Source organism: Nycticebus coucang, chromosome 15 (assembly GCF_027406575.1).
Source record: "Nycticebus coucang isolate mNycCou1 chromosome 15, mNycCou1.pri, whole genome shotgun sequence".
In the NCBI taxonomy this organism is placed as follows: domain Eukaryota; kingdom Metazoa; phylum Chordata; class Mammalia; order Primates; family Lorisidae; genus Nycticebus; species Nycticebus coucang.
The window spans coordinates 65,517,944-65,542,086 of NC_069794.1; the positions used below are offsets into that span (position 1 = coordinate 65,517,944).

Here is a 24,143-nt window from a genome sequence, read left to right on the forward strand (position 1 = left end):
TTATGCAACTTTTTAAAACAATGGAAACAAGTGAAAATGATCTTAATATTCCTGACTTTGCTGACTTCCTGTTTTTATTATAAACTAAACACTGGGTAGTATTTTCCTTTAATTTCTTTCACAATTTCCTCGATATTTGAGGGATGGTTGTGTGTTTTCAAGTGCCTCCTACATCTTTTAGTTAGAGAGCATGGTAAAGTGGGAGAGACTTCAGATTTGGACTCTGATAGACTTAGGTTTGCATTTTGGTTCTGTCATTTACTTATAAGTATACTGCTTGGAAAGACAAGAAATAATAACACCTGTCTTGTACCAGTTGGAAAGATTCAGGTCACCTAATTGACCACTGTTTGAGAGTGTATGTATGTATACACTTTTTTTTTTAAATCTCAGTAGTTTTTAATTTCAATGATCAAATGACTGCAGTAAATGGAATCTGTACTGATTTAACATTAGGCATGCACCTCTAGCTGAAAGTGCTGTTAGTTTTTTACTGGCCTAAATCTTTGTAACTTATTCAGGCATATTTAAAAATTTTTTTGTACCCTGCTATACAGGGTAAAGTTAACTGCTTCCTTGTAATAGCCTAGTAATGAGAATTATGTTCACTGGCTAGATTCCTTTATAATTAAAGGCCTCTAGACTCTCAGACTGCCTATAATACTTGAGATCATACTTTAATATAAATCACAGTATAAGGACGGAAAGAATCTAGAAAGCTGAAGTGCACTGTCTGAACACTCCATAGATCTTTATTGCCCAACAACGATAGCCAAACACTAGATAAGGAGGCCCATAGTTAAATGCCAAATTATCCTTCCCCCACTGCCATCCATTCTGAAAGACACAATGATCTCCCTAGAAATCTGGAAAGAACCCACCCAAAAGAGAGATTTTACTTACATGGTCCCACTATCAAATTATAGAAAGCAGTTCCACTGTCATAATTACTGAAATCAGTTAATGGGACTTTGAGAAAAGCAGAGTCCCACACACAGTAATACACATCTTACTAGTTTTCCATTCATCTTTCAATTATTTTCACAAGATTAGCATTAAAAAACACAACTAAAGGGTGGCACCTGTGGTTCGATGGAGCAGTGTGCCGGCCCCATATGCCGGAGGTGGCAGGTTCAAACCGAGTCCCAGCCAAAAACTGCAAAAAGACCCACACACAACCAAATCACATTTAATCCCCAAGGCCCCCACCCCCACCCCCACCCCCCACACAAAAATTGGTCTTTGTTCATTTTCAGATATGATGTCTCAAGAATGGCAGCAGTTGGGAGCCAGTCTCCCCATAGCCGTTTCTTCAGTCATCCCATCAGCAGCTCTTCATTTCTTGAACTACCTTTCTCTTCCAAAGAGGTAATGCAGATTTCACTCAGGCTTTCTGAGAAGACTGGCCTGGATTTCTGGGTCTGTTCCAGTCAATTCAGGATGAATTGGTTTATATCAACGAAGTGCTCAATGCCGTTCACAAAACAGGCCTCAGCCCGACTGTCCAGCTTTGTGGTCCAGGCTTGTCCATGTGCTTCACCTAACACAGATTGCATCTGATGCACCAGCTGCTGCAAGTGCTGCTTCTGAGTCTCCACCTCGATGAAATGCTGCATCTGAGGGTCCACTGCACCCAGACCCGCCACGGAGGAAAACGAAGTGGAATCCATCCCAGCACGACCACACATGCCGGGACGAACTCCGCACCAACTCAGCGTCCTTCACGTGTCCTGTATACACAGTCTGATAGTAACATTTTGAGCGTAAGCTTCTGTGTGAGCTGTTATTTATAAATGTAAAGGTGATGCAACCTAAATCATCATCCTGGGGACGGCAAAGGGATTGGATTTCTAACCCTTTGGCTTGGTAACATATAATTTTAGATGTGGCTGGATTTTTATTTGACAGAAAAATTGAGGCTAAATGAATTATTATAAGGCCATTAAGGGCAGGGTTAGGGACTTTTTTTTTTTTCTTTTTGCAATTTTTTTTTTTTTTATTGTTGGGGATTCATTGAGGGTACAATAAGACAGTTACACTGATTGCAGTTGTTAGGTAAAGTCCCTCTTGCAATCATGTCTTGCCCCCATAAAGTGTGACACACACTAAGGCCCCACCCCCTCCATCCCTCTTTCTGCTTCCCCCCCCATAACCTTAATTGTCATTAATTGTCCTCATATCAAGATTGAGTACATAGGACATGCTTCTCCATTCTTGTGATGCTTTACTAAGAATAATGTCTTCCACTTCCATCCAGGTTAATACGAAGGATGTAAAGTCTCCATTTTTTTTAATGGCTGAATAGTATTCCATGGTATACATATAGCACAGCTTGTTAATCCATTCCTGGGTTGGTGGGCATTTAGGCTGTTTCCACATTTTGGCGATTGTAAATTGAGCTGCAATAAACAGTCTAGTACAAGTGTCCTTGTGATAAAAGGAATTTTTTCCTTCTGGGTAGATGCCCAATAATGGGATTGCAGGATCAAATGGGAGGTCTAGCTTGAGTGCTTTGAGGTTTCTCCATACTTCCTTCCAGAAAGGTTGTACTAGTTTGCAGTCCCACCAGCAGTGTAAAAGTGTTCCCTTCTTTCCACATCCACGCCAGCATCTGCAGTTTTGAGATTTTGTGATGTGGGCCATTCTCACTGGGGTTAGATGATATCTCAGGGATGTTTTGATTTGCATTTCTCTAATATATAGAGATGATGAACATTTTTTCATGTGTTTGTTAGCCATTCGTCTGTCGTCTTTAGAGAAAGTTCTATTCATGTCTCTTGCCCATTGATATAAGGGATTGTTGACTTTTTTCATGTGGATTAATTTGAGTTCTCTATAGACCCTGGTTATCAAGCTTTTGTCTGATTGAAAATATGCAGATATCCTTTCCCATTGTGTGGGTTGTCTCTTTGCTTTGGTTATTGTCTCCTTAGCTGTACAGAAGCTTTTCAGTTTAATGAAGTCCCATTTGTTTATTTTTGTTGTTGTTGCAATTGCCATGGCAGTCTTCTTCATGAAGCTTTCCCCAGGCCAATATCTTCCAGTGTTTTTCCTATGCTTTCTTGGAGGATTTTTATTGTTTCATGCCTTAAATTTAAGTCCTTTATCCATCTTGAATCAATTTTTGTGAGTGGGGAAAGGTGTGGGTCCAGTTTCAGTCTTTTACATGTAGACATCCAATTCTCCCAACACCATTTATTGAATAGGGAGTCTTTCCCCCAAGATAAGTTCTTGTTTGGTTTATCGAAGATTAGGTGGTTGTAAGATGTTAGTTTCATTTCTTGGTGTTCAATTCGATTCCAAGTGTCTATGTCTCTGTTTTTGTGCCAGTACCATGCTGTCTTGACCACTATGGCTTTGTAGTACAGACTAAAATCTGGTATGCTGATGCCCCCAGCTTCATTTTTGTTACTAAGAACTGCCTTAGCTATACGGGGTTTTTTCCGGTTCCAAACGAAACACAGAATCATTTTTTCCAAATCTTGAAAGTACGATGTAGGTACTTTGATAGGAATGGCATTGAATAGGTAGATTGCTTTGGGAAGTATAGACATGTTAACAATGTTGATTCTTCCCATCCATGAGCATGGTATGTTCTTCCATTTGTTAATATCCTCTGCTATTTCCCTTCTGAGGAGTTCATAGTTTTCTTTATAGAGGTCCTTCACCTCCTTCGTTAGGTATATTCCTAGGTATTTCATTTTCTTTGAAACTATGGTGAAGGGAGTTGTGTCCTTAATTAGCTTCTCATCTTGACTGTTATTGGTGTATACAAAGGCTACTGACTTGCGGACATTGATTTTATATCCTGAAACATTACTGTATTTTTTGATGACTCCTAGGAGTCTTGTGGTTGAGTCTTTGGGGTTCTCTAAGTATAAGATCATGTCGTCAGCAAAGAGGGAGAGTTTGACCTCCTCTGCTCCCATTTGGATTCCCTTTATTTCCTTGTCTTGCCTAATTGTATTGGCTAGAACTTCCAGCACTATGTTGAATAGTAAAGGTGACAGAGGACAACCTTGTCTGGTTCCAGTTCTAAGAGGAAAAGCTTTCAGTTTTACTCCATTCAGTAAAATATTGGCTGTGGGTTTGTCATAGATAGCTTCAATCAGTTTTAGAAATGTGCCACCTATGCCTATACTCTTCAGTGTTCTAATTAGAAAAGGATGCTGAATCTATTGAGAGGATCATATGGTCTTTATTTTTGCCTCTGTTAATATGGTGGATAATGTTTATGGACTTGCGTATGTTAAACCAGCCTTGCATCCCTGGGATGAAGCCTACTTGATCATGATGAATGACTTTTTTGATGATAAGCTGTAATCTATTGGCTAGGATTTTGTTGAGAATTTTTCCATCTATATTCATGAGTGAGATTGGTCTGAAATTCTCCTTTTTGTTTGGGTCTTTTCCTGGTTTTGGTATCAGGGTGATGTTTGCTTCATAGAATGTGTTGGGGAAGATTCCTTCTTCCTCGATTTTCTGGAATAATTTCTGCAGTACAGAAATAAGCTCTTCCTTGAAGGTTTGATAGAATTCTGGAGTGAAGCCATCTGGACCAGGGCATTTTTTGGTTGGAAGCTTTTTTATTGTTTCTTTGATCTCAGTGCTTGAAATTGGTCTGTTCAGGAGGTCTATTTCTTCCTGGCTAAGTCTGGGGAGAGGGTGTGATTCCAAATATTGATCCATTTCCTTCACATTGTCAAATTTCTGGGCATAGAGTTTCTGGTAGGATTCAGAGATGATCTCTTGTATCTCTGTGGGATCAGTTGTTATTTCCCCTTTATCGTTTCTGATTGAGGTTATTAGAGATTTTACTTTTCTATTTCTAGTTAGTCTGGCCAATGGTTTATCTATTTTATTTATTTTTTCAAAAAACCAACTCCTTGTTTCATTAATTTTCTGAATGATTCTTTTGTTTTCAACTTTTTTTTTTTTTTTTTTGTAGAGACATAGTCTCACTGTACCGCCCTCGGGTAAAGTGGCATGACGTCACAGCTCACAGCAACCTCTAACTCTTGGGCTTACGCGATTCTCTTGCCTCAGCCTCCCGAGCAGATTCTTTTGTTTTCAATTTCATTGATCTCTGATTTGATTTTGGATATTTCTTTTCTTCTACTGGGTTTAGGCTTAGATTGTTCTTCTTTTTCCAATTCCATAAGATCTCTTGTGAGATTGTTGATGTGCTCTCTTTCTGTTTTTCAGATGTAGGTATCTAAAGCGATGAATTTTCCTCTCAAAACTGCTTTTGCAGTATCCCACAGGTTTTGGTAGTTTGTGTCTTCATTGTTGTTATGCTCAAGGAAGTTAATGATTTCCTGTTTTATTTCTTCCTTCACCCATCTGTTATTCAACAGAAGATTGTTTAATTTCCATGCTTTTGGGTGGGGTCGAGCATTTTTGTTAGAGTTGAGTTCCACCTTTAGTGCCTTATGGTCTGAAAAGATACAAGGTAAAATTTCAATTCTTTTGATTCTGTTGATATTTGTTTTGTGTCCCAGGATATGATCAATTTTGGAGAATGTTCCATGGGGTGATGAGAAGAATGTATATTCTTTATCTTTGGGGTGGAGTGTTCTATATGCGTCTATGAAGCATAGTTGTTCTAGGGTCTCATTTAAATCTCCTATATCTTTGTTTAATTTCTGTTTAGAGGATCTGTCCAGCTCTGTAAGAGGTGTGTTAAAGTCCCCTGTTATGATGGTATTATCAGATATCATATTGCTCAGACTGAGTAAGGTCTGCTTCAAGAATCTGGGAGCATTTAAATTGGGTGCATAAATATTTAGAATTGAAATGTCTTCTTGTTGTAGTTTTCCCTTGACCAATATAAAGTGACCATCTTTGTCTTTTTTGACTTTAGTTGCTTTAAATCCACATGTATCTGAAAATAAGATTGCAACTCTTTTCTTCTGAATTCCATTTGCCTGAAAAATTGTCTTCCAACCCTTGACTCAGAGCTTTAATTTGTCTTTTGAAGCCAGGTGTGTTTCTTGCAGACAGCAAATGGATGGCTTGTGTTTTTTAATCCAGTCAGCCAATCTATGTCTCTTCAGTGGGGAATTCAAGTCATTAACATTTATTGAGATAATTGATAAGTGTGGTAGTATTCTATTCGTCTTATTTGGTGAGAGTCCATTGCTTAGTTTTATCTTTTGCATCAGTGTGGAGGTTAGGTTCTGTCCTTTGATTTCTGAGTTCTTACTTTGCTGCTGATCCATTGTGGTGGTCAGTGTGTAGAACAGGTTGAAGTATTTTCTGTAGAGCTGGTCTTGTTGTGGCGAATTTCCTCAATGTTTGTATATCTGTAAATGATTTGATTTCTCCGTCAATTTTGAAGCTTAGCTTAGCAGGGTACAGAATTCTGGGCTGAAAATTGTTCTGTTTAAGTAGATTAAAGGTAGATGACCATTGTCTTCTTGCTTGGAAAGTTTCATTAGAGAAGTCTGCGGTCAGTCTGATGGATTTGCCCCTGTAGGTCAACTGGCGCTTACTCCTGGCAGCTTGCAGAATCTTTTCTTTTGTCTTGACTTCGGACAGGTTCATCACAATGTGTCTTGGAGAAGCTCGGTTAGAGTTGAGGCGACCTGGGGTCCGATAGCCCTCTGAAAGCAGTGTGTCAGAATCTTTGGTGATGTTTGGGAAATTTTCTTTTATAATATTCTCTAGTATGGCTTCCATTCCTCTGGGGCATTCTTCTTCCCCTTCTGGAATTCCTATAACTCGTATGTTGGAACACTTCATAAAGTCCCATAATTCTTACAGTGAACGTTCTGCTTTCTCTCTCTTCTGCCTCTTTTACTATCTGAGTTATCTCAAAAACTTTGTCTTCTACCTCTGAAATTCTTTCTTCTGCATGGTCTAACCTGTTGCTGATACTTTCCATTGCATCTTTAAGTTCCCTGATTGACTGTTTCATTTCCTTCAGCTCTGCTATATCCTTTTTATATTCTTCATATCATTCATCTCTGATTTGATTCTGTTTTTGGATTTCCTTTTGGTTATTTTCCACTTTATTAGCAGTTTCCTTCATTGTTTCCATCATTTCTTTCCTTGTTTTCAACATGTGTATTCTCAATTCCCTTTCTGTCATTCCTAACATTTCCGTATAGGTGGAATCCTCTGCAGTAGCTACCTCATGGTCCCTTGGCGGGGTTGTTCTAGACTGGTTCTTCATGTTGCCTGGAGTTTTCTGCTGATTCTTCCTCATGAGTGATTTCTTTTATCTGTTTCCTTGCCCTAATTTTCCTTTCACTTCCTCTTGCTCTTTAAGTTCTTGTGCCTGTGGACGAAGGGTTACAGGACCAGAAGGGTGAGAAGGTTGAAGAGCAAAAAAGGGATGAAAGAAAGGAGGACCGAATGATAAGAAAAAAAGGAAAGATAGAGAAAGGAGAGGGGGTGGGGATAAGGAATATTGACAAAAAGAAGAGAGGCACAGAAAGAGGGAGACAGGGCAATATAGGTGTACAGTAGGGTAGTTTGACACAACCTTAAAAAACCCCACCTTCTGGGGGTGCCCAGTTGGGTGGTTTCCTTGAGGTCAGCAGCTCTTTGCTAACCTGATCAGACACAGTACCTCACATCCACCAAGTAGAGAGGAAAGACAAAAATGCTATAAATCAAACCAAAACAAGCAAACAGAAAACTTTACGGGGATAAAATTGGGTGAAAAACCAAATGATAGCGGTAGAAACACTAGCAAAAATGAAGTTGTAGTTATTAAAAAAGGCAGCAATGGGAAATTTTAATTAAACTAGAAAAATTGAGAAAGAAAAAGGGATCTGTATGGAAAAGATTGAAATTAAAAAACAAAAGAACGTCAACAACGTCAAAATAAACAAACAAAAAAAAACAACCAAACAAAAAAAAGAAAAAAATACACAGCCAAAAACAAAGCAGTTTGTATATGTTATTGAATATTGTCTGGGCAACACGTGGTCTTCTGGGGTATGAGATGTTAGTCACAGTTCTGATATGACTGGAGGCTGCTGATTTCTCAAACCCCAGCAGGTAGACACCCTAAATCTCTCTTCAGCCCACTTCAAAGGCACTTTGAACTTGTAAACTTGCTGAGCAGAAGCTTTCCCAGCTTTCTCACTGGAATCACTGCTGAAGTGGCTATCCACTTACCCAGTGTGCCAAAACCGGTCTCACTCTGCCCCTGAGGGTTAGGGCTGCAAGGAGGCTCAGACCCCACCCTTAGGTTACTTGGTTGCTGGGTTACCAGCTCCCACCCGTTTCTAGCTCTGTGACCCTGAGGGCGGAGCTTGCCGGGGCAGATCACTGACAATGGTTCCGTGTGACCCCCCGCCGAACACTATTAGCTCCGTCTGGCTCAGCGGCTCAGACTGGGGCCCTAGACAAAGGCCAAAGTTCTCCGCACTCCTGCTCAGGCCTTCCCCAAGGCAGTTGAACTCAGTGCCAAGTCCAAGGACATCAAAACAGTTCACAGGTAAGGCCTTTCTGGTTTGCAGTCTCGCTGCTACTGAACTTACAGTTGTGGGCGGGTTTAGACGGATTGAACACACGCGACCACTTGCCGGTTTTTCACTGTTTTAGTCCTCCTCTTGGGGTCCAGAAGTCTCTCGCTGACTCCCTGTATCCTCATAGGAGTGATGATAGGCAGTTCCCACCAGCCAGAGATGCCTGGAGTCCTATCTCCCCAGACTCACGGTGCCCAGATGCAAGGAAGCTGTTACTCGGCTGCCATCTTGCTCCGCCCCCCAGGGTTAGGGACTTTGTCCATTGCTCTATTGGCGTCTTATGCCACTGCTTCCCCTACTGTTTTCCTGATCTTTCCCTCTTCTCCTCCCTGCCTTTCAAATCTGGGCCCCCTACCCTAGTGTGTACATACAAACACACACAATCACACTTACCTAGACAAGGATGCTCTCCTTTCCTGCTGGAGGCTGCCACCCTGTTCCTGGCTAGATGTGGTTCTTGGGGTTGATCACTTGCAACAATAGCATATTTCAAAGGATTAAATGTAATTCTTTCTTTCTAGGCTTTTCTTTTTATTCGTAGTTTTTACATCCACATATCTTTGAGTCATCCACATTATTTTCTCTTTTTCTCAGTTTTCATGACCTATATTACCATTATAGGTGTTATAAGTAAATATACATATTCCTAAAAAGCTCATGTTCTGCAAAATAATGCATTCAAAAAACCTGGCTTATGGGAAATATCAGGTTGGCGCCAACCCCTCTAAATCTATGCTACTTTGCAACCAGAGCACTAACAGAAACAATAAAAACCTTTGTAAAACCAGGCATATGGTTCAGAAGACATATTAAATTCCTCCTGTATAAAGACAAACTTTGGTAAATGTGACTTTAACTTGTTAAAAAAATGTGGGGCTGCTTGATAGAAGGAGGTGTAAGGAGGGATATAAGTAAGACCATGGAATATTATGCAGCCTTAAAGAAAGATGGAGACTTTACCTCTTTCGTGTTCACATGGATGGAGCTGGAACATATTCTTCTTAGTAAAGTATCTCAAGAATGGAAGAAAAAGTATCCAATGTACTCAGCCCTACTATGAAACTAATTTATGGCTTTCATATGAAAGCTATAACCCAGTTATAACCTAAGAATAGGGGGAAGGGGGAGAAGGAGGGGAGGGAGGGGGGAGGATGGGCGGAGGGAGGGTGATTGGTGGGATTACACCTGTGGTGCATCTTACAAGGGTACATGTGAAACTTAGTAAATGTAGAATATAAATGTCTTAACACAATACCTAAGAAAATGCCAGGAAGGCTATGTTAACCAGTGTGATGAAAATGTGTCGAACGGTCTATAAAACCAGTGTATGGTGCCCTATGATCTCATTAATGTACACAGCTATGATTTAATTAAAAGAAAAGAAGACAAAAAAAAAAAGACTGGTTGGTATTGGGAAAGAGGGAAATGCACAAAGATCTGTGAGACTCTTGCAAAGAGAATTGTCCGGAAGGCACATCTAAGACCCAAGGTCAGCAGGCTTAGACTGAGGGGAACAGAGTTGACTGTGATGGTGTGTGAGGTTCTCTGTTCAGCTTCCTGTGTACTTCGCATCCAACTACTGTTACTTGAAGATACAGAATAGTATGTGTGGGGACAAATCATGGATGAACCAGCGTCACTTTTGGGTTATGGCACCACTAGTTCCCTGTGATCAGTCTAATTCACATTATAGAAACATACCACATAGCCAGACAGACAGCATCCAGCCCTGCTACTGCTAAACATCATGGGATGTGCACACTGGGTTATCCAGATAGTAAGTCTTTAAATTCTTTTGAATGTATTACTCATTCTGAATTTGACCATGAACTCTCCCTGTTCATGGCTCACTAAATCTTACTGAACTCCAGGAAGTAAATAAAGATATCTCAGAGTGCCTTTCCCAAGAACTTTTAATACTGTGTTTCTGGTAAGCTATGGATGACATATGAAAAAAGTCCAAAGGCAAAGTTGCAGAACTTCCCAGGGACAATGTGAATGAGGAGAACAGCAAAACGAACTGATGAAACAAGGATAACATCCTTCCTGGGGGAAAAGACACCTTTCCCCAATTTATGCAGTAGTACCAATGAAAACTGTCTTCTTTGGGTTTATAGCCTGTTTTTGTCCTTTATTTCTTAATCTCACCAGTTATTTTTATCTTTTACTTTATTATACTAGTAGTAAGGAAATAGTTTGTGTTATCATATGTGCCAATCAAAAATAAAAATACGCATGATTAATGGGTCTAACTGCAGAGTTTGTAAAGGCTTGAAAATGATGGAAAGCAGCTGGCTGCTGTCGTCAGTGGGTATTTACCGGTGGTCCTTGCAATTCAGCCTCTGGTTCTGTCTTTACTGAGTCTCTCTAGCATCCTAAGGGCATATTTCACAGGCACTTAGTGGAGCCCTTGACTTTGTGGAGAGCTCTGTGGTACTGCTGCCAGATAGGCTGGGAAATAAATAGTCTTTGTGCCTTTGGGTATGTGGAAATGGGAGCAGGTGTACAGATGAGCTAGCGATGCAGGTTGGAATTCGCATTCCGTATCACATCCTACCAGTAATTTGATAGAGTAGCTCCCTTCACACCCATTACTGTGAACCGCAGTATAAGGGCCACATGAGTAAGAGCCCTCACCTGGTCCGCCTCAAGGAGGCATTAGAAAAGGCAGACATCCCCTATAGGTGGATGGAGTAGAGGTTTTCCGTGGGATGGTAATTTAAAGAATGGACAGGATTGGAGTTATGAGAAGATGAAGGGATAAAAGTGGGGAAGCGAAGTGGGACTGGGGGGAATTCTGGACAAGGTTAAGATAACAGGTTAAGATATTCCTTAGGGCTTGTGAGGATGGTAATTATAATGTCAGTCAACAGCATTCTTAGAAACACAGGGCAAACCAATCGACTTTCTTTTTCCTTTTTGCTGTATTCTTGCCACTCACTCAATGAATGCTTATTGAAAATTGATGATAATGGCCTTATGGAAAGTCCCAGAGCTTATCGAGGACTTGGGTCCCTGGGGCATAATCAGTGGGTGGAACAGCAGATGGATGGGGCAGAATATTGTTCTCTTCCTTCCAGTGACAGTTGATTATAAGTTATAAGGATGAGCATTCTCCTTGTGGCCCTCGCTTCCAAAATTATAGGAGGTTATCACTAGTATTACTACTTCCTTAGCAAACTGATTAAAGAATGATATTGATGATTTAGATTTATCAAGGGTGAAGTTAGGGTTTTATAAATCAGGGGTATCTGAATCTCAAGGCTTTCATTTAGTCTGACCTGCTGTATAAGCATCCAAGGCGCCTTCACTTCATTCTCTGAAGTCCCACAGTTTGATGATAACCCTACCAAGCAGTCGGTTCTATTTCTCTTCTCCTTCTCTGCCAGGCTTTTGTGTACATTAAGAAATTGGTACTGGGAAAGGACTGCGTTGGTTGTTAAATGGAAATTATACTCTGCAGTGAGGCTTTGAATACACAGGGAAAGGTGCATTTTGACTTTCCTTCCTTTGTAAAAGGCAGCTAAACTGATATCCAGAACAATGGTGAGAAAATACTAGTTAATTTAATATATGAATGGTGGTCTAATAAGAGGAGGTGGGCAGTGTTGCCTGGGAGGCATTTGCAGGTTCTTTACAATGTACGTGGTTCTGGGAGATCTGGTTTTCTCCTCAGTTTTCTGCAATCCCACCCTCTCCTGTCTAATTCTGCCTTCAGGGAGAAATGTGGCTCCTAGATCTGGGAATCTTTCTGTCTGAAGGCCACTGGGAGACCTCAAGATTGGGATCTGCCCTGTCTCCCTCCCTCTGAACTCTATTTTAGATCTGCAGTAAAGATTTGAGGCTTTTTGTAAGCTTTCAACTCTGAGGTATTTTGGAAAACTATAATTTTATTTGTTCTCTGCCGTATGCATGTGGTTTCTTAAAACACAAGTGTGATTATTTTCTGTACCCTTTGTACAGCAAACATTTCCCTCACACTACAGGCTCTAAAGAAGTGACTTGGCGCACGGTCTCCTTTGGAATACTTGTCTGGAGTGGTTGTCTCTTACGATGAATGGACTGGTTGCAATTTTGAGGCTTAGTAGAAAAGGTGGCTTCCAAACTTGTCTTGGCCTTTGTCTCTCACAGATTCAGCAGCCAGACATGCTCTGTGCCCTGCATATTTCTCAGAAAACCATGAAGTACTGTTGAATTATTATGAAACTTAATTTGATGATAATGAGGCAGGTCTGTAAAATAGCACTTTGGGCAACTTTTATCCATAAAATAGCAATTTGTGGAAGACCATTAGTATATAGCATTGACTCTGATGCTAGATTGTTTGGGTTTGAGCCCCAGCTTTTCCACTGTTTTTGCTGGTTATATTATAAATTCTTAATTTACCCATTAAGTTTGGATCTAGCTGTTTATTCCTTTTCTTTTTTTTCTTCCTTTTTTTTTTCTTTTTTTAAGGGATGGGGTCTCACAGTGTTGTCCAGGCTGGCATGCAGTGGTCTGCTCATAGTTAACTGTAACCTTGAACTCCTGGGCTCACATGATCTTCCCACCTAAGCCTCCAAGGTTGCTAAGGACTGTAGGGATGCACCACCGCATCCAGCTAATTTTTTTTTTTTTTGACACAGAGTCTCATTTTGTCACCCTTAGTAGAGACCCCTGGTGTCACAGCTCACAGCAACCTCAAACTCTTGGGCTCAGCCTCCTAAGTGACTGGGACTACAGGAGCCTGGCTAATCTTTCTATTTTTAGAGATAGGGATTGTGCTCTTGCTCAGGCTGGTTTCAACTCCTAAGCTCAAGCAATCCACCCTCCTTGGCCTCCCAGAGTGCTAAGATTACAGGCATGAGCCACCAGACCCAGCTCCCCCCTCACCCCCCCAGCTAATTTTTAAAAACTTTTTGTAGAGCTTGTGTTTCCCAGTGTTGCCCAGGCTGGTCTGGAACTTCTGGCCTCAAGCGGTCTTCCAGTCTTGGCCTCCCAACATACTAAGATTACAGGTATGAGCTACCATGCCTACTCTAAAATTTGTTAATGATTTTTATGGTAAAATATACGTAAGAACGTTCTAACCATTTTTATTTAGATGTACAATTCGGTGGCATTAAGTACATTCACAACTTTTCTACCTTAAGCTGTGGGTTAGAGGGTACATTATTTTACCTGTCTGTGTCTCCGTTTCCTCTTCTCCAAGAGGGAATAACATTCCCATTACATTGTTGTGAGATTATGAGTTAGTTCATAGAAAACACTCTGTGTACATAGTACCTGGTAAGTACTCAGTAACAGTGGCCATGAGAACCTGTATACCAGCAGGCCCCTGTTTCCTAAGAAGCATTTTTTAGCCTGGTGCCCTGTTTATGCCCCATACATTTGCATGGGTGGTGGCAATTACTGCCTATTGAATCATGGTGGAGACTTGGAATGTTCCCATATATTAGACAATTTTGCATCATTTTTGTGTCTACTTTAGCATGGGATTAATGTGCGGTTTTAACTTCAGGGAAAAAAAGAGATTTTCTAACTAATAATGAAAAGATAAAACCTATTTAGCCGTTAAGTTTAAAGCATAATGCAAGAGGCTTGAATAGGGTCGACTTCTGAATATATTCCTCAAACAGCACCTCTTTTCAGAGTTTTTAACCAACACTCTTGTTTTTATTACTGTGAGCAACAGTTACTTGTAATTCGTGAAATCTGGATGGGTAAACTGTGTGATCGAGATGAGAGGAAGAAGAGAAGTCTCAGGAGACTAAGCCTTATGTTTACATTGAAGTGTTTTAGAAATGATGTTTGACAATAATGTACCAATAATGTACCAATTATTTAGATAAACTGTGTTTCTGTTATTGCTTATCGTAAATAATGTGAAATGGTTTCTATTTTATTGTCAACAGTTTTATAATTTTTTAATTTAGCAAGAATTTTCCATGTAGATCTGTGAGAAAGGATTTAGAAATCCTCTGAAATAAATAAACTGTGCCTAGCCTTAAAATTCATTGTTCACAATGAAATATACTATATTCAGCTGCCATCACAAAAATGTCTTTCTTATTCCTGCTGCCCTAGTTAAACATGAACTTTAAAAATTGGAAAATCAGGCACTTTGTAGACAGTTCACTCTTTGTTTTGTATTTTGGGGCTAAGGAAAAAACAATTGCCCAAGGAAGTATTTCTGGAAGGAGTCTAACTTCTCAGTCACTTTGGTAGTTTAGCCTACAGTATTTTTGTCGTTTGGGGAATTGATAGTGACCTTAAATATAGCAGAGTGAATATGTATTTCTAAAACATCTACCATGTTTGATTCCTAAAATGTGAATGATCGTGCAGCAGTTAAATTCTGTCGTGGGGTACACAGTTGGCCAGGGTGTCAGTAGACGCCATCACTGTCACTGAATTGTGTAGTAGACACATGGGTCAGAGTGCTACAGTGGAAATAACACTGGATTTTGGTTCAGGGGGTCTGAATTCCAGGACGTACCATGGCCTGAGAGCCTTCATATATCAAGAAGTTGTGATGGGAAAAAGAAAGGCGTTGGCTGGAAGTTTCTTTCCTAGCTCATTTTCTTTCTTTCCCCATTTCCCACGATTTTCCAGGGTGATGTCACCCATGACCACTCATATGCTGATGTTTTCCAAGTCTGTATTTTAGCTAAGACATTTCTTTCTTTTTTTTCGACTGAGGAACTGAATTATTTTATTTCATTTTGAAATAGCCACACGTGCCTGGTGACTATCATATTGAACACTGCAGATTCAGGGGTCCTCAAACTGCAGCCCATGGGCCACATGAGGCGATGTGATTATATTTGTTCCCTTTTTTTTTTATATTTTTTTCTTTTTTCTTTTTTTTTTATTGTTAAATCATAGCTGTGTACATTAGTGCAATCGCCTGTACCCATTCTAAGATGCACCATAGATGTGGCCCCACCCATTACCCTCCCTCCACCAAAACCTCCCCCCTCCCTTCCCCTTCCTTGGCCCTTTCCCCATAGTCTTGTGCAATAGTTGGGTTATAGTCTTCATGCGAAAGCTATAATTGAGCTTCATAGTAGGGCTGAGTACATTGGATACTTTTTCTTCCATTCCTGAGATACTTTGCTAAGAAGAACATGTTCCAGCTCCATCCATGTAAACATGAAAGAGGTAAAGTCTCCATCTTTCTTTAAGGCTGCATAGTATTCCATGGTATACATGTACCACAATTTGCTAGTCCATTCATGGGTCGATGGGCACTTGGGCTTCTTCCATGACTTAGCAATTATGAATTGGGCTGCGATAAACATTCTGGTACAGATGTCTTTGTTATATTGTGACTTTTGGTCTTCTGGGTATAAACCTAGTAAAGGAATTATAGGATCGAATGGCAGGTCTATTTTTAGGTCTCTAAGTATTCTCCAAACATCCTTCCAGAAGGAACGTATTAGTGGGCACTCCCACCAGCAGTGTAAAAGTGTGCCTTTTCCTCCACATCCACGCCAACATTTCTGGTTTTGGGATTTTGTTATGTGGGCTACTCTTACTGGGGTTAGGTGATATCTCAGAGTAGTTTTGATTTGCATTTCTCTGATGATTAAGGATGATGAGCTTTTTTTCATGTGTCTGTAGATCTTGCGTCGGTCTTCCTTAGAGAAGTTTCTCTTCAAGTCCCTTGCCCACCCTGAGATGGGGTCACGTGTTCTTTTCTTGCTAATACGTTTGAGTTCTCTGTGGATTCTGGTTATTAGACCTTTATCAGAGGTATAACCTGCAAATATTTTCTCCCATTCTGAGGGCTGTCTGCTTGCTTTACTCACTATGTTCTTGGCTGTGCAGAAGCTTTTTAGTTTGATCAGGTCCCAGTAGTGTATTTTTGATACTGCTTCAATTGCCTGGGGAGTCCTCCTCATAAAATACTCACCCAGGCCGATTCCTTCAAGAGTTTTCCCTGCACATTCTTCAAGTATTTTTATAGTTTCATGTCTTAAGTTTAAATCTTTTATCCAGTGAGAGTCTATCTTAGTTAATGGTGAAAGGCGTGGGTCCAGTTTCAATCTTCTACAGGTTGCCAGCCAGTTTACCCAGCACCATTTGTTAAATAGGGAATCTTTTCCCCACTGAATGTTTTTAATTGGCTTGTCAAAGATCAAATAATGGTAAGTAGCTGGATCCATCTCTTCGTTCTCTATTCTGTTTCAGATATCTACTTCTCTGCTTTTGTGCCAGTACCATGCTGTTTTGATCATTATGGATTTATAGTACAGTCTCAGGTCTGGTAGCGTGATTCCTCCTGCTTTGTTTGTATTGCTCAGTAATGTTTTGGCTATTTGAGGTTTTTTTCTGATTCCATATAAAAAGAAGTATTATTTTTTCAAGATCTTTAATGTATGACAATGGAGCTTTAATAGGAATTGCATTAAAATTATATATTGCTTTGGGCAGCATGGACATTTTAACAATGCGATTCTTCCCAGCCATGAGCATGGTATGTTTTTCCATCTGCTAACATCTTCGGCTATTTCTTTTCTTAGAGTTTCATAGTTCTCTTTGTAGAGATCTTTCACATCCTTTGTTAGGTATACTCCCAAATATTTCATCTTCTTTGGCACTACGGTGAAAGGAATAGAATCCTTGACTGTTTGTTCAGCTTGGTTATTGTTGGTATATATAAAGGCTACAGATTTATGGGTGTTGATTTTGTAGCCTGAGACATTGCTATGCTCCTTGATCACTTCTAAAAGTTTTGTAGTACAATCCCTAGAGTTTTCCAGATATACGATCATATCATCTGAGAAGAGTGAAAGTTTGATCTCCTCTGACCCTATGTGGATACCCTTGATCGCCTTTTCTTCCCTAATTGCATGGTTAAAACTTCCATTACAATGTTAAAGAGCAATGGAGACAATGGGCAACCTTGCCTGGTTCCTGATCTAAGTGGAAATGATTTCAATTTAACTCCATTCAATACAATATTGGCTGTGGGTTTGCTGTAGATGGCTTCTATTAGTTTAAGAAATGTCCCTTCTATACCAAATTTCTTAAGTGCTCCGATCATGAAGGGATGCTGGATATTATGAAAAGCTTTTTCTGCATCAATTGAAAGAATCATATGGTCTTTATTTTTAAGTTTGTTTATGTGTTGAATTACATTTATAGATTTATGTATATTGAACCAGCCTTGAGACCCTGGGATAAATCTGACTTGGTCATGGTGTATAATTTTTTTGATGTGTTGTTGGATTCTGTTTGTTAGGATCTTATTGAGTATTTTAGCATTTATATTAATTAGTGATAATTGGTCTATAATTTTCTTTTCTTGTTGGGTCTTTCCCTGGTTTGGGGATCAAGGTGATGTTTGCTTCATAGAATGTGCTGGGTAATATTCCTTCTTTTTCTATATTTTGGAAGAGGTTTAGTAGTATAGGTACTAGTTCTTCTTTAAACGTTCGGTAGAATTCTGACGTAAAGCCATCTGGTCCTGGGCTTTTCTTTTTAGGGAGATTTTGTATAGTTGCTGCTATTTCAGAACTTGATATAGGCCTGTTCAACATTTCCACTTCGTTCTGGCTAAGTCTTGGTAGGTGGCATGCTTCCAGGTATTGGTCGATTTCTTTCAGATTTTCATATTTGTGACAGTAGAGTTTCTTGTAGTATTCGTTAAGGATTTTTTGAATTTCTGAGGGGTCTGTTGCTCTTTCATCATTACCATTTCTGATTGATGAAATTAGAGATTTTACTCTTTTTTTCCTGGTTAGGTTGGCCAAAGGTTTATCTATTTTATTGATCTTTTCAAAAAACCAGCTTTTGGATTTATTGATCTGTGTATAATTCTTTTGTTTTCAATTTCATTTAATTCTGGTCTGATTTTGGTTATTTCTTTTCTTCTGCTGTGTTTGGGGTCTCCATTTCTCTTCTTCTTTGAGGGTTTGGGAGCGTTCGAAAGGTTTGTCTTCAATGTCAGAAATCCTTTCTTCTTCTTTCTTTCTCCAGTTGCTTGAGATATTCCATTAAGTTGTTGACTTCCTCTCTTTCCGTTTTCTTGAGGAAGGCTTGCAGTGCTATAAATTTCCCTCTTAGGACCGCCTTTGCAGTATCCCAGAGGTTCTGGTAATTCGTCTCTTGATTGTTGTTTTGTTCCAAAAATATGGTGATTTCCTTCTTAATCTCGTCTATAACCCATGTATCCTTTAGCATAAGGTTGTTGAGCTTCCATGTTTTTGTATGGGTATGCAGGTTCCTGTTGTTATTTAGTTCAACTTTTCTTCCATGATGGTCTGAGAAGATGCAAGGAATAATTTCTATTTTTTTAAATTTGCTGAGGTTAGATTTGTGATCTAGGATGTGCTCGATTTTGGAGTATGTTCTGTGGGCTGATGAGAAGAATGTGTATTCAGTTTTTTTGGGATGAAATGTTCTGTAGATGTCTGTTAAGTCCAGATGTTGAATGGTTGAGTTGAAATCTAAAATTTCTTTGCTTAGCTTCTTTTTGGAGGATCTATCTAGGACTGCTAGAGGGGTGTTAAAATCTCCAACTACTATGGAAGTGGAGGAAATCGAGTTGCTCATGTCTGTTAGTTTCTCTTATAAATTGAGGTGCGTTGTGGTTGGGTGCATAAATATTAATAATTGAGATCTCATCATCTTGAGTATTACCTTTAACAAATATGAAGTGTCCATCCTTATTTTTAATTATTTTGGTTGGTTTAAAGCCTATTGCATCTGCGAAAAGGATTGTAACGCCTGCTTTTTTCTGCTTTCCATTTGCCTGGAATATAGATGACCATCCCTTCACCTTGAGTCTATATCTGTCTTTTAATGTAAGATGCGATTCTTGGATGCAGCAGATATCTGGCTTGAGTTTTTGTATCCAGTCCGCCAACCTGTGCCTCTTTAGAGGACAATTTAAACCATTCACATTAATTGAGAGTATTGATAAACCTTTCGAGAGACCGGTGGACATTTTTAATCCTTTTGCGACTGTGGAAGTTGGAATTTGATCAAAAATTTTTTGTGTGGGTTTACTTTTGTGGTGGAGAATTACGCTGGTCTTAATGGAGGATAGGTCTAAGAATGTTCTGGAGAGCTGGTTTAGTTGTGGCAAATTTCTTCAACATGTGAATGTCGTTGAAGTATTTAATTTCTCCGTTATAAATGAAGCTCAGTTTAGCTGGGTACAGGATCCTGGGTTGAAAGTTATTTTGTTTTAGGAGATTAAAAGTCGATGACCATCCTCTTCTAGCTTGAATGGTTTCAGCAGAGAGATCTGCAGTTATTCTGATATTCTTCCCCTTGTAGGTAATGGTTTTCTCTTGTCTGGCAGCTTTCAGAATTTTCTCCTTCATATTAACTTTAGTGAAATTAATTATGATGTTTCTGGGGGATGTTTTATTTGGATTGAGTCGTGCTGGAGTTCTGAAACTGTCTGCTATCTGAATTTCGGAATCTCTTGGCACGTCTGGAAAGTTCTCCATTATGATCTCATGGAGAAGAGACTCTGTGCCTTGTGAAGCCACTTCGTCACTTTCGGGGATCCCTATAAGACGAATATTGGTTTTTTTCAAATTATCCGAGAGCTCTCTGAGAGAGTGGTCTGTTTTTGCTCTCCATTTCTCTTCTTCTTTGAGGGCTTGGGAGCGTTCAAAAGGTTTGTCTTCTATGTCAGAAATCCTTTCTTCTGCTTGCTCCATTCCGTTACTGAGGGATTCTACTGTGTTTCTCAGATCTTTGAGGGATGCAACTTCTTGTCTCGATGTGTCGAATTCTTTGGTCATTTGGTCTTTGAATCCATTGAATTCTTGAGATAACTTTTGGAATTCTAATTCGATCTTATTTGCTATCCAGATCCTGAATTCAATTTCTGACATCTTAGCTATTTGTTTGTGCATGGGGTCTTGTGCTGTTTCTGCCCCGTTGTTCCTTGGGGGAGTTGATCTGCTCTGATTATGCATATTGCCAGAGTTTTTCTGTTGATTTCACCTCATGATTGTTTTTCACCATTGCCTCTGGCTGTCCTCAGAGTTGGGGAGGTGTCTCTCCAAGATTAGACCTCAGCGGGATCACTCTATTGTTGCTGGATCTTTGTAGGGAGTGACCCTGTGTAGTTCCTCTGCGGCTGCTCTAGCTCCTAGGGAGTTCTGGTTGTGGAAACAGCTCCGGTTTGTGACACACCCGGATCCAGCAACAGGGCTGGGGGTGGTGCGCACGGTTCTGGGAGTGCCAGGTGCCCAGTGACTTTGGCACAGGGAGCCCAAGGCTCCAGCAGTCTCTGGCCAGGAGTAGAGCTCTGCACCGAGGCAGGGAGGGCTCCAAAGGGCACGCAGCTACCAGAGTCCCTGTCCAGATGAACTTGCTAGTGTGGAAGCTGGGAGGACACAGGAGGGAGGACGCAGGGTTGCGTAGCTCCCGCAGTTCCTTGTCAGGGAATGTGGAGTCCCGGTGGGTGCAGGTCACTGGTCAGGGATCGCTGCACAGCTCTTATGGAGGTCTGGGCAGCACCAAGCCCAGGAGTTTGAGGTTGCTATGAGGTGTGATGTCACGGCACTCTACCCAGAGCAACAGCCCAAGGCTCCAGTGTGCCAAAAACGTCTCACTCTGCCCCTAAGGATTAAGGCTGTAAGGCAGCTCAGCCCCTGCCTTTAGGCTGCTCAGTCAGTAGGTTACTTTGACCCGCCCAATCCTTGCTCTGAGACCCTGAGGGCGGAGCTTGCCGGGGCAGTTCTTTCACAATGGCTTCCTGCACCCAGCTCAGTGTCTCAGTCTGGGGTCCCAGACAATGCCCAAAGTTCTCCGCACTCCTGCTCAAGCTCTCCGCAAGGCAGTTCAATTGAGTGCCAAGTCCAAGAACACCGAAACAGTTCACAGTTAAGGCCTTTCCGGTTTGCAGTCTCACTGCTGCTTGTACTTACGGATGCCGGCGTGATTAGGTCAATCGAACACATGCAACCACTTGCCAGTGTTCCACTGTCTCTGTCCTCCTCTTGGGGTCCAGAAGTCCCTTGCTGGCTCCCTGTATCCTCAAAGGGATGCTTATAGGCAGATCCCACCGGCCAGAGATGCCTGGAGTCTTGTCTCCCCAGACTCGCTGTTCCCAGTTGCAGAGAAGCTGTTACTCGGCCGCCATCTTTAATCTCTCTCTCCTAGCTATTTCTTACGGGCTCCAGATCAATCCAGTGGTCAGCAGACCCTCTAATTAGTTGTCCCATAGATACCTTAAGTCAGTGTGTCCAAAGGTAAACTCGTGACTTTTCTCTCCCACCATCACCCCCAAACCTATTTCATTCTTGCTTTCTTTTGAGCAAGTAGCATACTTCAGGCATTCACCGATGCTAGAGATCACAACCGCTCCCAGCTCTTCCCTCTCCCCCCTCACTTTCTATATTTAACTAACTCCTAAGCCCTGCCAGTTCTACCTCTCAAATGCCTCCCCTGGCCATTCCCCCTTCCTTGTCACCTGTCTTCACCTTACTTTAGGCTTGCCTCATGTCCACCTGGATCTTTGTAGTGACTGCCTCCAGCAGCTGGCTCCATGGATCCCTGAGGTTAGTCCCATGTGCCTCAGCCAGCCATAGCAGTTCCAAAGAGTCACCCCATCCCTCTGGGTTTATCCAGCCTGCACCTGTTAATCTGGAGTGGATTTTCCACTCTGCCCTGGCCAGCTCCCAGAAACCTCACAGGTCAGTTCCTCCTTGAAGCCTTTCTCAACCTTTACAGACAGAGCTGAGTTTGAGTTTTGTTTTCGTTTTTCCAGAGCTGAGCTTTTACCTTTGCCGATCAATATAAATCTAATTCATTGTGCCTTTTCTTAGTTTACCTGTCTCCCTCTTGGGTCAGATTCTTAGTTACTTGAGGTGAACTTGGTCTTAACTTGTGTGTATCTACAGTGTGCCTAGGGTGGTATGGCCGTAGCACAGCAGACACCTACATATGACTGCAAGAGTAGGTGCACCTGCAGGGGGTTTTTCCTGGGATGAGAAGTGGTCGGGAATGTCCCATGTAGCTGGTATGAGGCTTCCTCCAACATCCGTGACTTACTGCTAAGTAGCCTTGCGGGTGGTGACTTTTCTCAGCCCTCCTCAGTTAGATATGTGCTCTGGGACTAGAGCTGTAGAATATAAACCAGTATGTGTGTATATGTGTGTGTGCGTGTTTTATTATCTCCAGATGGAGCCCTGCACAATATAAACAAACGTGTGTATATATGTATAAATATTATTGTCTCCAGATTGAGCTTTATGATAGGCAAAGGTACTGAGGCTCAACAGGACCAAATGCCCACACTGAGTTCCACCCGTCTCAGTTGGGCATCTGTGTACACTGTGACTGTCCCAGAGGCCTCACTTTCCATCCATGCCCACCGGTTACTCATGCCGTGATTCTCTACTGCAGGGACTTTCCCACTGTCCACTACTTCGTACTTCCCTCTCGTACACCTTTACCATCTGCCCGTCCACCCCCTGCCATCGGGCTTGCAACACACAGAAGGGGCGTCCCTGGGCAGCCCCGTCTTCTCGGTATTGGACATCTGTGCAGCCTCTGCTGGCTGGCTGGACAGGAACACTGATGTTCTTAGGAAGGCCACACCTGCCCTTGAACTCAAGATCCCATCTCTTTCCACCTTTTTAAAGAGCTCACTCCACCAGTTGCCACCTTTCCACCAAGTGACTTCCATCAGCATGGAAATGTGTTGATATTTCTTCCCCTGTGACCATGTCCTCCCCCAGGTTCCACGCCATGTCTCTCCTCTCTGTCACCGCAAGCTATCTTGATTTACCTAAACTCGCTGTAACCTATTCCTATCCTTCCATTCTCTCACTTTTCAGAGGTTTTAAAGTGTGATAAAATACATAATAACATCCGATTTACCATCTTAATCACCTTTAAGTGTACAGTTCAGTAATGTTAATTAAGTACATTCACACGATTGTGCACCCAGTCTGCAGAATATTTTCATCTCGCATAACTGGAACTCTATGGCCATTAAACGGTGATCCCCCATTTCCTCTCTTGCCAGGCCCTGCCAACCCCAGTTTTGCTTTCTATCTCTATAAATGTGAATACTTTGAGTAATCCTTCCATTCTCTCTTGAACCCACTCTGTCAGACTTTTGCTCCTGCATTCCTCCCACACTGCTCTTCTCAAGGTCATTGTGACCTCCAGGTGTCTAGATCAGACAGTCACACGTCTCAGTCTTGGCTTATTTCACCCCATGGCAGTGTGGGGGCACAGTGGATCCCCACTTGCTCCTCCTTGAAACCCCGTCTTCACTTGGTTTTCAGGGGAATCCTTGCCTGTGGTTTCCTTCCTGCCGCAGAGCACTCCCTCTTACTAGCCTTCCCTTATAAAGCCTTTGCAGACTGGAGTGTCCCAAGGGACAGTGTTTGGCCTTCTTCCCAGATTTTCACTCATGAGTCCCACCATGTCACCCTCGGTAGAGTGCCATGGCATCACAGCTCAACAGCAACCTCAAACTCTTAGGCTTAAGTGATTCTCCTGCCTCAGCCTCTCAAACAGCTGGGAGTACAGGCACCTGCCACAACATCCAGCTATTTTTTGGTTGCAGTTGTCATTGTTTTAGCAGGCCCAGACCGGGCTTGAACCCACCAGCTTTGGTGTATGTGGCCAGCACCCTACCCACTGAGCTATGGGCTCCGCCTGCACTCATGTTTTATACCTTATGTCTTTACA

General features: G+C 41.4%; 2 protein-coding genes across 5 annotated transcripts in view; one reads left to right on the forward strand and one right to left on the reverse strand.

The window, feature by feature from the left end:
* The window catches only part of LRCH1 (leucine rich repeats and calponin homology domain containing 1), a 235,488-nt gene that overhangs the window by 77,202 nt on the left and 134,143 nt on the right, over positions 1 to 24,143 (forward strand). The gene's annotated exons all lie outside the window — the stretch shown is intronic.
* Positions 1,431 to 1,824, reverse strand: LOC128566719 (mitochondrial import inner membrane translocase subunit Tim8 A-like). Its single transcript, XM_053563721.1, has one exon. The coding sequence runs from the start codon at positions 1,686 to 1,688 to the stop codon at positions 1,431 to 1,433; it is 258 nt and encodes an 85-aa protein (XP_053419696.1). The 5' UTR covers positions 1,689 to 1,824.

Bases quoted from the DNA above. Each gene is read 5' to 3' on its own strand.
- LOC128566719 (XM_053563721.1), bottom strand. From the start codon at position 1,688: ATGTGTGGTCGTGCTGGGATGGATTCCACTTCGTTTTCCTCCGTGGCG.